The sequence below is a fragment of the Eulemur rufifrons genome, chromosome 29, assembly GCF_041146395.1.
Source record: "Eulemur rufifrons isolate Redbay chromosome 29, OSU_ERuf_1, whole genome shotgun sequence".
In the NCBI taxonomy this organism is placed as follows: domain Eukaryota; kingdom Metazoa; phylum Chordata; class Mammalia; order Primates; family Lemuridae; genus Eulemur; species Eulemur rufifrons.
Window position 1 is genome coordinate 36,098,360 of NC_091011.1, and position 14,750 is coordinate 36,113,109.

The 14,750-nt window shown below is 32.7% G+C and overlaps 1 protein-coding gene across 1 annotated transcript in view; it reads left to right on the forward strand.

Annotated features, from left to right (window-relative positions):
* AGMO (alkylglycerol monooxygenase) overlaps window positions 1–14,439 on the forward strand; it is a 303,863-nt gene extending 289,424 nt beyond the window's left edge. Inside the window, exon 13 of the mRNA XM_069461613.1 lies at window positions 13,765–14,439. Coding sequence (XP_069317714.1) covers window positions 13,765–13,839 — 75 coding nt within the window. The 3' untranslated portion in view covers window positions 13,840–14,439. The remainder of the gene's footprint in view (window positions 1–13,764) is intronic.
* Window positions 14,440–14,750: the final 311 nt, after the last annotated feature.

Sequence of the window (14,750 nt, forward strand, 5' to 3'; positions counted from 1 at the left end):
GATTTATATCATTCAATTTACTATAAATAAGTCGATGTTCACTTGCTTCACCAATGCCCTCCCAATTGCATATTGCATTGGTCTTTCTTTCTTTTTGTTTGCCTCTCATATTTCCTTCCTGGTTTAATTTCATTCTTTAAGTAGTATAAAGCCTTCTGTGGTTATTCAACAATGGTTTGTGAATAGAGAACTGATTTTTGTTAATCTGAAAATGCTTTCATTTTACCATCAATCTTAAATGACTGGTTAGCTGGTAGTTAGCTATACGTTGACACTTGATGTTTAAAGATATTTGTTGAGCTTTTAAGATATTTAAATATTCTTATACTAAAATCTGATGTAGCATATTTATATTTTTTCCTCTTAAGATACTATGTTTTTGTTTCTAGTTTCCATTATGATTTACCCTTAATTATGACCTTAGTCTTGTGCTGAGTCTTTTGCAGGTTCACTAACATACATCTAGTCTCTTTTTCTTTTTAATCTTCTTAGGATTCAAATTAGCTCCTCAGATGAGGGATTCTTGTCCCCTTTTGTTTTTTCATTTCTAAAATATTATCATCCATTACCACTTCTAATGTCACCACCTCTCTATCATTCTTTTCATTTCCTCTTTCTTGAATTTCAATTAGATGCGTTATGTTTCTCACTTTAACTTCTGTGTAGCCAAGTCTCAGAATTTTTATGACAGTTTCATAATTTGATCATTATTCTTTAATCTTATTAGTACTATTATTTATGAGTGATGTATATAGAATTCCAATCAAAACACTTGGCTCATTCGTTGGGCATAAAAGTATAATAAGTTATTGTTATGATGTGAAAATCAAAGCTCTTGGTATTTAGTATTACTCATAACCATGTTCATTTGTGTCTATAGTTTAAAAAACGAAAGAAAGAAAGAAAGAAAGAAAAAGAAAGAGAGAAAGAGAGGAAGGAGAGGAAGAAAGAAAGAAAGGAAGAAAGAGAGAGAAAAAGAGAAAGAAGGAAAGAAATGAAAAGGGAAAGGAAGGGAAGAAAAGAAGAAATCCTGTATCATAGCAGTGGAGAAAGTATAGTTTTCTAACGCCCACTTAAAACTTCCCCAGGAGAGCAGACAACCCCTTCATGGACTATAGCAGAGATGGGGTTTGATCACAAAGCCATGAATTCTCTTTCTGATTTCTGTTTGGCCTGAAGGTTTGCTGGAAGCATCACAGTCCTAGTTAGACTGTTTTCCAGCTTTTAAATGCACTAGAGAATGATTGTATTATGTGTTGACCCTGATTTATGTTGAAAACCCAGAAACATTTTTTCCAGAAGAAGTGCTTTGTGTATGTGTGAGCCTTTGAGGCCTGGCCCCATCTGAGAGTTGACTGGCTCACCTCAGTGCACTGCTCATTTATTCAGATGGCTCGACTCTAAAGGAGGAATCTTTGAATAACCAGTGGTATTTCAGTGAAATATAATAAATATTCTGAAGCAGATATGGGTTGTTTAAAATGTATCACCATGATGTAATATGTCAATGCTCAATTATACGTTTGCATGCCCCTTAAAAAATACTGTCTCAAGAGAAAAACTGATTGTCATAATACTGCCTTTCAATTAAACCCACATCTTAGGCATTCTGAGTTCCAAATTCCTAAAACCCTCAAGTTAATGTGTTCCATGTTGTGGGGTTAATTTACATAAAGTTCTGGAGCTCCTGCTGCACTATTTCAAACCTTGGTAGCTTTGATATTCTCCATAGTGCTATACACAAATATTATAAACTAGTTTTCACAGAGACAAGTTATGATTATCAGCAGGAATTAGTTTCACACAGTGATCTCTAGCCATATAGTACTAAAACATTACCCAGACCCCCTTATTTCTGAACTTCATTTTACAGTCCCTATAAAACACATCTGTTCCACTGTGTTTTGAAAATTAAATGTACTAATATCATTCTGACTGACCCAGCCACCAAACTCATGTGGGAGAATTCCAACCTACTTACCCAAGCTGTGTTGAGTCTTCAGGTCTTATGGGAGCTTGTAACTCACTTCACCACAGCAAAGAAAAAAAAAAAATAAAGAGAAAAGAAAAAAAGAAAAATAACACTTCTGAATACACGTGCTTTCTTTTGATAAAAGCATAAAGAAATGTAGTCAGTGATGATTTGGTTTAGTCAATATTCTTCCTTACGAAATTGTCAAGGGTCACAACAGTGTTCTCATTTCAGGAGTCTGTAAAGTTTCTGTGTATGAGTCTTGCTTCGTAACGAGGGTAATCCTTGCAATAAAAGCTCTGTAGTGAATTGGTTTATTGCAGATGATCATAATTAGGGAAAGAAAAAGATAGTATTCGAATCTAAAATTAGCTTACTCTACTTATAAAAAAAAAGTATTGACATGTTACATTTGTTGTGACAGAATTTATCTTGGATTTATTCATTTGAATGTTTGAATTAAAACTACTGCCTGCATAGGCTCTTATAGGATCACTGCTGTCAAAAATTCAGTTAGAAATAGCAAGAGACACAAAAAGCTGTAGGCAGTTAAAGCATCATTTAAAACAAGCCTTTTATGTCAAAGAAGCCAAACTAAATATTCTTCCGTATATTAAGATAAAGTAGAGCGACATCATTTGTGCATTTAAGCTACTCTCAGGATTTGGAACTTACTGCTAACTCCAAAATGTATTCCACTATCTTGTTTGATGCTCACAAAAGGAACCACATCCATTAAACATGTACTAGAGTAATGGAGGCTCACCATTAAACATAAAATGGGCTAAACTCTACAGATAAGCACTAACATCTTAGAGCTCATGACCTATTTCTTTTTTGTCTGTTCATTTGCCACTTACCTAAAGGCAGGATTGATTTGAATTGTGAGACATCTACATATAGACTTGCCTTTGGATACTTTCTTCAGTCTTACACAGTGGTCCTCAAACTTGAGTGTGTGAAAGAATTACTATAAAGTGTTTGCATACACAAAACCATGTGTATTATACTATACGGGTTATTTATGGGATTTTCTAGGGTAATTTTAACTCTGAACAAACTTTTGGTTGATGTGCTTACTTCAGAAGCTAACCAAGGAGGTTCCTCTTGGCCTTACTCATTCATGAGAATTATTAACACATTTCCCCAGAATCCGTAAAATATACCTTTTGACATAATTATAAACATATTTGCAGCTACAAGTACACTTTCTAGAAACTCATATGTCCTAAAGTATAATTTTTCACTTATTCAATATTTTATATTGGTTACAAGTTTCCCACAGATTGTTTTTACAGATTTTTTATAACATCATAATTATTTTTAAGGAGTTTAGTAATTTGCTCTCTCTTTCTGTCTCTTTCTCTTTCCCTCTCCCCCACTTTCTGCTTTCTCTCTCATTGGAGAGAGAATTACGCAAGTTAATTATGAACTAAATAAAAACTAAAAATTTTAAAGTTTTCATTTTATAACTTGACCTACATGATACATTAATGGCCAGACTTTATTTCTTGAAATATAAACACAAACAAGCCAAATATTTTACCTGTGAAATTGCTGTTGTCCCTAAAACTACCCATCATTTACCAGTAAACATCAAAATTGTCAATACTTGTTTTTATTTCAGGATATTCCTCTGAAAAGTTTTTTTTTTTTTAAAGAATCACTGCTGTTGATGATATATTATCTGCCATCTTTTCGGCAATATCCAGTAAGCTATTTTTCAGAGATGACCCTAGTGTATCCCAACTTTGTAAAATGTCAGGCAGCAGAGTGCCAGGAAGTCAACTTATCTCCAAGGAGAAGATTGGGCATCTTGATTTCTAGGAACTGATGATTCGGGAATCTATCTTTTTCATCCTTTGCCACTCTCTATACATACCCCGAATGTGTGGAGAATGCTTTTGTAAAACATTTTTTCCATGTCATGTCTTCTGTTCAGTTGCATTATTGTGCTAGTCATCAGGGCAAAATGAAGAAGTATTTCTGCTGTGTTCTTTTTATTACAAATTTAATTATTTCTGGGGGCTATCCTGGGACTTTTCTATTATTTTAATATTGTGTCGAACAGAAAAGGAAACTGATATCTTGAGAAAATAAAAAGATTCAGCTATTTGTGACAGAAAAGACGAGAATCCCAGTTTTATAGCTCTCAGTCAGTGGTTTTTCCCAGGACACCAACTTTTATCATTTTAAAGATGTTTTTATATGTATGATTGTGGTTTTCAAAGGTAATGAGTGAAAGTATCCATTAAGATAACAAAAAAAGTAACTATTAGAATTTTTATTTATACTTGTTTTATTCCATCCTTTAATTAAAAAGAGGTTTGTTTTTTATATAAATGTTATACCAATAATAATTGAAAAAAGAAATAAGTTAAAGAAGAACTACTTGGACATATTTTTATTTATTTATTTTTATTTCAAAATATTAAGGGGATACAGAAGTTTTAGGTTAGTTATGTGGATCACTTTTGTAATGCTTGAGTCCTGGCTAAAGTTGTGCCTGTCACTCAAATGGTGTTCACTGTGCCCATTAGATAGGTTTGTGCCCTTCCCCTCCTGCTGTCTACCCCCTGGTTGATTTCCACTGAGTTTTACTTCCCTCTGTACACATGTGTGCTCATCGATCAGTTAGCTCCAATTTAATAGTGAGTACATGTGGTGTTTGTTTTTCCATTCTTGAGACACTTCACTTAGGAGAATGATCTCCAATTCCATCCAGATTGTTGCAAAAGGTATTAAATCATTTTTCTTTATGGCTGAGTAGTACTTCATGGTAAACATGTGCCATATTTTATTAATCCTCTCATGAATTGATGGGCACTTGGATTGATTTCACATCTTTGCAATTGTGAATTGTGTTGCAATAAACACTTAAGTGCAGGTGTCTTTATATTTTCATTGAAAATAAGATGAAATTGAACAGTCACCTGGGAATATAGATTACTGAAGCTCCAATTTATTTCTTACAATGTTTAAGTAAATTCTTGCTCTAATATGTAAAGGTATAGCAATAATTCTTTAAAATATACTGCATTTGTAACCTATAAGAATGAGTGGGTTATTTAAATTTTCAGTTTTCAAATATTAAATCCACAAAGTGGATATATTTTTTAAAATCAGAAAATTCCATCCTAATTAAAATGTAAATCAACATTCTCTCTAGGTTTCTGGACTGAAATTTACATACACAGAGGGCCTTATGTGTTATTTTAATATACTTACCTGGAGATTTTAATATATATTAAGGTTTTTAAATTATATTTTTGGATATATGTAAATGAAAAAGAAACTATGTTATAATGCAAATGGATAATGCAATATCTGATTGTTTTTTATTGAGTCATACATAAAATGAGACATTAATCAAATTAAGGGCACATTTTGACCTTACCATTTCATAAAGGGAAAAATATCCTTGCCCCTGAAATGTGGATATTTAACATCTTTACGGTACTCTGTATAATTTGAACATCTTCCCAGCAGTTCATGATACCATGTTTTCTTTAATATTCTTTGCTTTCATAATTAAAGTCATTATTATTATTATATTATCCTTATCATCATTATTACTTGGAATAGAAGAGATGTGGGGTGTTGGCACAGGCTCACACCTTTTTTATAGCTTGAAAGCTAGAAAATATGCTCTTTGAATGTTCGTAGTGTTTACGTAATCAGTACCTATGTTGCCAAGGCTTATTGAAAACAGCTGGGTGCCTGCTTGCCGCCTCTCCCTTTGTTGGAAATGTTGCCAGAACAGGTAGTCAAAAATGGAAAGTAAGGGAAAATTAAGGCATCTGGGGTGTCTCTCAGGAAAGCAGCTGTGGCTTCCTTAGGAAGCAGTCATTGTTTCGCATCAGCCAAGACTCTGGATACCCTTGGGTCCAGTTCTGGCATGGCTGGCCTAGCAGTTTATGACTTAGGACTTAGGCGAGAAACCATTTGGGCAGTCCCATCTCTGGCAGAACATTGAGAGAAATCCCCCAGGCTGCAAGCCATATGTGGGCTGTTGGCCTTATATTAGCCTACTTTGGGAGGATCCCATTTACTGGGGCTCTAATCAGCCATTTGACACAAATAAAAACAACAGGAAAGGATCTTTTCAAGACATATCTTTCCAAGATAGACTGTCCTATTTTTAAAACCAGACATCATTATTATTTCTGTAAACATGACGTTTTTTTTTTTTTTCCCTAAAAGTGAAATTGGTTTTAAGAGACTTTTTTTGTTTCCTAGATAGTAGGCAAGTACAAAGAATTTTAACAGCCTACTAAAAATCCCAGATAAACAGTGTTGGATGGTATTCTGCATTTGTAAACACAAGCTCTTCCAGATTGAAGTTTTTGTACACCAAGTATTGAAACTTTTCATCCATGTGACAGGCCTTAGACTCTTTATTTATGTCAGAGAGATGCCGGAAGTAGGCTTTTGCTCTTTAAGATACACTGAGATCAGTGTGCTGTTGTGATATGATTGAGGGGTGGGGTGAGGGAGGCTCTGCCACCCATTTAGCACAAAGAATGGCCTTTGATAGATTAGGACTGAATGATTTTATTGATAATTTTTGCTGAAACAGAGCTCTGATTTAAGAATATAAATGCTTTAAATTTTAATGGTCAGAAATAAAAGGTATTAGAAAGTTGTAGTACTTTGAATTTTAGATTAAATGTCACGTTTCTCATCATTACAGAGAGTTCTGTTAGGACACTTAAGGGCTATGATTAATCCAGCAACATTTTATTCAAAAATCTTCAGTTTCAAAATATACTACATAGGAGGCAAACAATTTTGTGCTGATGGTGGTCATACTCAGGAAAATTACATAAAACTTTGTTTCTAGTTGTAGCAAGAACTTATTTGCAAGAAGATAAGAGTAAAAAATAAAATTTTATTAATAAATTTTTAAAAATACTCAGCTATCTTGTACTTGAAACAAATAGTTCTGTCATAATTATCAGGGCATGGGGTCAGGTTATTTTGAATGATTTGTCCATAATTAATTAAAAAAAGAAAACCTCAGCACGGATCAAACTCAGGCAATGTTCATCAAGTGGTTGTTATTTATCAACTCTGGTTTTATTCCTAACATAAAAACTAAAAAAGACCACCCTTAAAAGTTTTTCATTGCTCTGTTTTATTTTAAATTTTCTTCTCACAACCATAAAAAGTAAAAAAATGTGGGGCTCCATTATAAGTACAAGAGAAAAATTATTGGTGTAAAAAAATGTTTTCCGTAAAATACACCTTTACAAATACATTTTTCCCAATGCAGTGTTCTGCCTAACATTTCTTCCCGCAAATGATAGCTGGTCCTTCATTAATTTGACTTTATTGCAACTCTCTCTCCATGTATCTTGACTGTTCTCTCCTGTAGTTGAAGACAAAACTCTAAAAAGTCTTACTCTTCTATAACATTAAGAATTTCAATGATTACAAAAATATAAAGTCACGCTTGAATTTTAATAAGGCACATAATATCTGGCCACCCCATGAATATAAAAATCATGTCTAATCAACTTTTGTTGTCTATTTGTTCTCTATGTGTTTGTTAGTTATGGTAAGTCAGGAATATCTCTGTACTTTCCCTTTTAACAAACTTCAAACTAAAAAAACAAAAAATCTAACCTGGAAAAAATTAAAAATGAGGCCTGGATATGGAGAATATGTATATCGAAATATTTAGAAATTTCCAGGTAAATGGTGTAAATAGAAGATGCATCATTATTAATGAGGAAAGGCAAGAATCTATAATAGTAATTAATCAAAGGCAGGTTTTAAACCCACATTCTCAGATTGCCGTATACACTTATAACAAGGGTTGGCAATACTGGAATTTTTTAAAGTCAGCTATCTATAAAAACACTTTATTCATAGCTTTCAATTCAAAGATGAAAGTTACACAGATGCTTTTGAGAAACATAGCATCTATTTTCACTTTAGTTAATTATGGTTTGTACAATTTTGACCAGATGGTTTTGCATGCACGGTAGCTAATTTATGCCAACTGTCTTAAAATATATGCTCTGAATTGTAGGTAGGCTTTGGAGACCTCCAAATGATCTCTAATCTTGTAACTAATCTTTATTGTTTTCAAATGTTATCATGAGAGCTCAAATGTGGTCTGGACGAACAATAGGATAATCTTTAGGAGTACTGTTGAAAAGGATGCACACTCTCAGGCAGTTTAGACTTTTAGAAGTGAATAAATTATTGTACATAATAAGAGATAACTAATTCTGTGGCACTGGAGAAATGGTTGACATGAAAGATTCTTCATTTGTTGTATAAATTAAGCTAGTATTTTTTGTTATTCTAAGTGTTCTTTGCTCCCATTAAATAGTAAAATAGTGAAATATCTGATATTCCAGTTTTCAGAGTTCAGAGGAAACATTTTAAAACGTTGTTCTAATGTTTATTTTGTGCTTATCTTTTAAAAATTTGATTGTAATACACCTGGTATGTTATCTTATTTAAAAATTAATATGCATAGATATTTAATGATCAAGGAAATATGTACTATTTTCAAATAAGGCATTGTTATTACGTGGACATTCACATGAGCTTTCTTTTTATATTGTTTGTCCTCAGCTAAGAACTTTAAAATATATTTATAAACAAATATAAAAAATAGTGTTTGATTTAAAATTTAAATAGTAATAAATCCTCATATTAAACATAGCCATGGCTATATTCTCTCTTATGTTCTCTTATATTCTCTCAAAGTATAGAAATAAGTACAAAGAAAGACTATAAGACTTCCAAGTAATAGGTGCAATGTCTGGAAATTATTTCTCTAGGACTTGTGTTTTTCTTTTTCTGGGTATGAGTAAATATTTTGGTCATATATAGAATATACTAGAAGTAAAATCTATAATTCTCAATTTCTTTCTAAGTTGACATTTGTCAAACTGAGTTCTTGCAAAATTCTAGGAAAAAATCTATCGTTATGAAATATCTTCCAATGTTTTCATTTCAGAATGACCTTCAGTACGTTTGGCTCTAATTTCCACTCTACTTCTGTTTGTGCTTATTTGTCCTTTTGCATTAATGGGAAATAGAGAAATTTTGTAACTATTCAAGTTTGATCTCTGTTTGGGTTCTTATCTGTACATCAAACAATGGTAATCTCTAAAATAACAAAACATTATGTTCAAAAGTGTATTAAACAAAGGATTGGTTTTATTTTTCTTTAAATAATTTGCTCAAAAATATTGCATATTTAATGTGTTTCCCTTAAAACAAATTCTTGCTGTTGTGGTTGTTATAGCTTTTTAAAAAATAACCAGTTAACTGGTATTTTATAAAATTCATTGATGTCAGAGAAATAATTTTAAGGTGACAATATACTCATCTATTTAGGGCCAGTGTATGATTTGGTAGGGATACAAAATAGGTACATCCATTCCATGGAAATTTTAGGAAATGGGTACAGAAACCTAAATTTGGTCAAAAACTTATACAATTGACTAAATGGTAATAATTTTTAAATTTTTTAAAGTTATTAAGTCTGAAATCTTCACAAAAATGCTATTTCATATTTATCATATTTAAAATAATTCAAATTACTTCCTTGGCAAGGTAGAATAAGTGACTTTATCAACAAAATGACTTAGCTCATTTTAATATATTCATTCAGCTAAGTAGCGATTCAGGGATGTATACATAATTACTCTGCTACTGCTAATAGGCATAAAATTAAATGAGATATATCTCAGTGACCATTTTCTATATAAATATTTGTGACAATAGATACAGGTTGGAGAATCAAGATAAATTTTAGCTATTTCATAGATATTATTTCTTTTGTAACTAATGAATCAAGTACTTTAAAACTTTCATTTTACTTGCAAGTTTATCTAAAGGTTAAATGATTTAAGAATTCTTATTTTATCACCTCCATAAAGGCTGTTTAATGTTTCTAGCTAGTTGTAATTGGAAATGCTCCCCTGCTCAAGAGATATTTGTTTTTCTTTTTTTTATTCAGGTCATTTATTAATAAATACAGTAAGTAGATTAAAACCAGCAGAGACAGATATGTCTGTAGATGTAAGACAAATTTACTAGGTTTGTTTGTAATATGAAGCTTTGCAATTTGAGGATAAGCCACATGCACACAAATACCTCTTCTGAGACTATTCTCTTTACTATTAGAGTCTTAATTTGCTCCTCATTAGAGCCATTTTGAATAAGGCCTCTTAAAATACAGACAAATCTGAGTGGAGTGGCACGTGCCTATAGTCCCAATTACTTGAGAAGCTGAGTCAGAAGGATCCCTTGAGGCCAGGAGTTTGAGTCCAGCTTGAGCAACATAGCGAGACCCGTCTCTTATAAAATAAAACAAAATAAGCAAAAAACCACAGACATAACTGAGAGGAACCACAGAATAACACATTAGTTCCCACTAGTATTTTAATATGGATTAGTGACTCAGATTAGCCACCTGCCAATTGATGAACTTTTTGGAAAGGGGTGGAAGAAACACGGAGAGCATCTGTCCAGGCCAAAGTTCATGCATCAGAGTTGAGGTTCCTGGGAAGTCAAGGAAATAGCCTGAAGACAAGGGCCACTAATGATGTGTTAGCGCAAGGAGGGCTTGACACTAAGAATGAACTTCCTCTGTTCCATATTCTGAATCCAGCTGTTAAAATTATGGGACTTGCATGGACATGGGATAAAATAAATGTGCATCGAGTTTGTACATATCCGGAAATGTCATATTTGTAGATTAGAGAAGAATATTGAAAAAAAAAAGCTACAGTTTCCATATATTCTTCAATGAGCCTAAATAGAAATTCTCCTAGCTTCATTTAACAAGATAAGTGTGAAGTGTGTTAATGAAATATCATCTAAAGGGTCACATTTAATCTAATCAGTGGAAACCTAAAATTAAGAGCTTAATATAAAAGTCAAGAGAACAGTTAAAGAAAGGAAAATTTAAAATAGGAATGACAGCAATAATCAAGTGGTTATGTTGAGTCTACGTTAAACAATTTTCTAGCTTAAAATCACATATGCACTATATATTTAAATCTATTATATAATATACATAAACATATATTCAAAAATATAAAAGCAAATCTGTTTTCTTCTATTAAATATTTTCTAATGGAATGGTGAATATTTCAGGGTCAGACATATTTTTAGGAGGACATATTCATTTTATTTAATTTCTCCAATCCTTTGCCAATCTGGATTTCATTATATATAAAAACTTCAATCTTTATGCTTAAAATATTGATTGTGAAAAGGTCTCAGAAACCTAGCAGTTACTGACTCAAAAAAATAACCAGGCAAATCCAGGTGATGACTATAAAAAAGGAAATGAATTCACTATGGATATTCATATTCTTTGAACTGACTTCCCAGGTTATGCAGTTAGATTTTTAAGGGACACTAAGTAAATGTAAAACATCATCCCAGCTCTGAAATTTAGTAGTTTTCTGATTCCTTGGTAAACCACATAAATCCTGAGTTCCCATTGTCTCTTCACCAGACTGGATACCAATACTCCAAGGCTTGTCCTAAGAATTAGACTTCATAATCTAGCTAAAGCACCTAGGACAATGCCTGGCCTAACCAAAGGTCTCCACTGCACATTAATGTATCTGATTCTGACCCCTGTGCCTCAGCAGTTGTACATCTGTTGGGAGGGATAATACAATACATAGGAGCCTGAAACACAGAAACAAACAAAATAAAACTGCACACCACAACACTGAACTTTTGGCAGGAATTTAAAAGATTTTAGATAGTTGGAAAGGGGAAAACCTTTGTGATTTAAGTTAAGGAAAGACCTAGAGGAGAGATGACTTGAATTAGTTTCAAAGGTGGAAAGATTTAGTTGTGAGGTGGATTAACAAAAGAGGCATAACCTAGAATAATAATCTTTCCACTCCTTTTAGGTCAAAATTTTAATATTACCGGGAATTGAGATGAAAGTATAGATAGTCTAGGGGAATAGAGAATAGGAAAGTGAGGAATTAGGACATACTCACAAAAATTTATGTATAATTTTTGAGGTTTCACTGAATTAATTCTCTTCAGCCTTCCCCCAAGAAGATAATTCTGTGACCATAGAGACCAGATTAAAAACTAATAAAAACTTCTTTTGCCAAATATATTATAGATCTCAGTACCTTGCACAATGCAAGGTGCTTATTAGTTCCGTGTTGAATATTCTGGGCCTAAATTAAGTTATGTGCTCTGACATTATAGATTTTTCATCTCTGTCCCCTTGAAAAGTTGTCTTCTTAGCTACCCCTCTGTCGGCATTACCCTATCTTCATAGACAGATGCAATCCATTGCACAAGTCTAAGAGCTTTCATGACTACTCCCCCAATCATGGTATTATTTTACCTGGCACCACCAGGAGAAATCCCATGAGGTCATTTTTCTTGAATTACAGTCAAAAGAAACAAAATCAAAACCAGCTTTTAAATATATTGCATTTGACTTCTGAGGCAATTCCAAAACGTTAATATTATTCTTGACTTCTGCTTCAATGTAACTGCTGATTTTATTTTTAGTATTTTTTTTTTCATATTGTGGGTGTTATAGGCTGAAAGGAATGTATGAATTTGAAGAAACCTATCGGACAGGTTAATGTGAAGGATAAGGATTCTCCAGAAACATCCAGAAGGTTCATAGGAAACTGGACAACCCACTCATAAATCTAAACAGTGTTTGGGAGGGTTTCTCTTTTGGTGGTTGTTGGTGTTTTTTCCTTATTTGGCTTTAATAGCAAAATCAACACAGTTCAGGACACTTTCTGTGAATGAATGGTCAGTCTCAGTTAATGGCTTTGGCTTCACTGGCGTCTGCCACCCCAGAATGCTCCCATGCCTTCATCTTATTACTTAAATGTGCTTCTTTGTATATATTAATGGACCTTCCAGGAATAGTGATCTTCCAGGGGAAAGACAACTGGTCATATTTTAATAGTTTGGAGAGGAAATTTGCACAAAAAGAAAAAAAAATGGGAAATTCTCATGCAGCTATTCCAATAACTCAGGCTATTGAGGCATCATTCTCTTTGTCATCATTCTTGTAATCACCCACCTAAAATGGAGCTCAGGAAAGCAATCCCATAGCTTAATTATTAGTGCATAGGTAAGAGCAAGGGGAAGGGTTTGCTTAGGGGAAACCTGCTGGTGCAAGACCAGAGCCTGGTTTGAGCAAACTCAGTGCACTCTTGAAGCTGCTTAATATGGTTTAGTTATGTCTTCAACCTTAAAGAGAATTTTGCAGTTACATTTTTATACCTGATAAGATCAAAAGACTGAGAAGGTAAATCAGCAGCAGTGTTTAGAATTTAATTCATGTTGGGGGAAGCTCATATCAGGCTAGATCATATATCAGGAGAGAAATGATTCTTTAACAATGTTTTTATTTTTACTATTCCAACGGCTTCTTAAACTATGTAAGCAATGAGATCATTTAATATAGTGCATACAACATGTGGTATCCCCGAATGTCAGAGGAAAGTTCTATTTCACTGAATAGAATAGCTAACTTATTTAACCCCATCCCTTGAAATTACCCAGATTTGTGAATATAAGAAAAAAGCCACAGAAACAAAACTTTTTATTCCCATTCCTGTCTTCATATTATATGTTTTAAGTTAAGTTGGCTAAATTCTATCAGTGAATAACTTCTAGATTAAATTTACATAATTTAACTGCCTAAAATGTTTATATTCATTTTTTCTTAGGAAGATATTTTAACTCAGTTGAACAAAAATATTAATTCATTTTTAATTTTTTTTTGTCTTTATGTTTTGTTTCTTCAGGTATTTTTTTTCATTTGCATTGCTTTCTGGGGAGTTAGAAGCATGAAACAACTTATTTCCGGCCCTTGGAAATAGCCTAAGTTTGTACACAACTCTCTTGTTTTAATCAGTTATCCACAAGCACAATATATTATTAGTGTACATGGAAATATAATTATCTTATATAATGCTTATATGGATGATTTCTTTAATGAAAGGTAAATATACTTATTTACTCTTGTTTGCCTTTAACATTTATTTCTTAGTATAATTAAAGTCAGTTTCTATAACTTTCTTTTATTGCTACAGTTGAAAAACAAACGATTTCAAATATAACCATGACATATTTCCTGGTAGCATCTAAGACAATAAGAAGATGAAGGAAGAAAACTTAAAAACAGTAAAAGAGATTGAATATCGCTTTTGCATTGATTTAACAATGTTTCTTTTGATGTTTGCCAAAATTGTGCCTAGATAAATATCTGCAGTAATAAACCAGTGTTACATTGGTTGTCTGCCTAACACCACTTTTACCTTTGCATGCCACGTAACCTAAGGGGCTACATTACAGAAAAAAACATCACTGAAATGAAAATAAATAGAATGTGTCAGAACTAGTTTGTTCAACAGGTTGATTTCTGATACATATGTCTAATACATTTGGTCAATTAATTTGGCAGGTTGAAGAGCATGAAATAGTTCTGTGTTATTTAAAATTGTCACAGTGATGTTAATAAAACTCTCTAAATAATATTGCCCATGGAATTATGTGTACATTATTCATTATGATTGTAAAAATCTGCCCAGTGTTTCATTAGGAGGGAACTGACAGGGGTAAACAGGATAAAGTCCAAAGAAGAACTGGAAAAAGTTGAAAAAAAATTTTTTTCCCTACCTCCAATTTTTCTTATATTTCAAGCTACAATTTAAATAATCAAAGTTACAAGTAATAAAAAAATTAATGGTGTTCTTCAATGATCCTTGCCTATATTCACCATTGGGTTCAA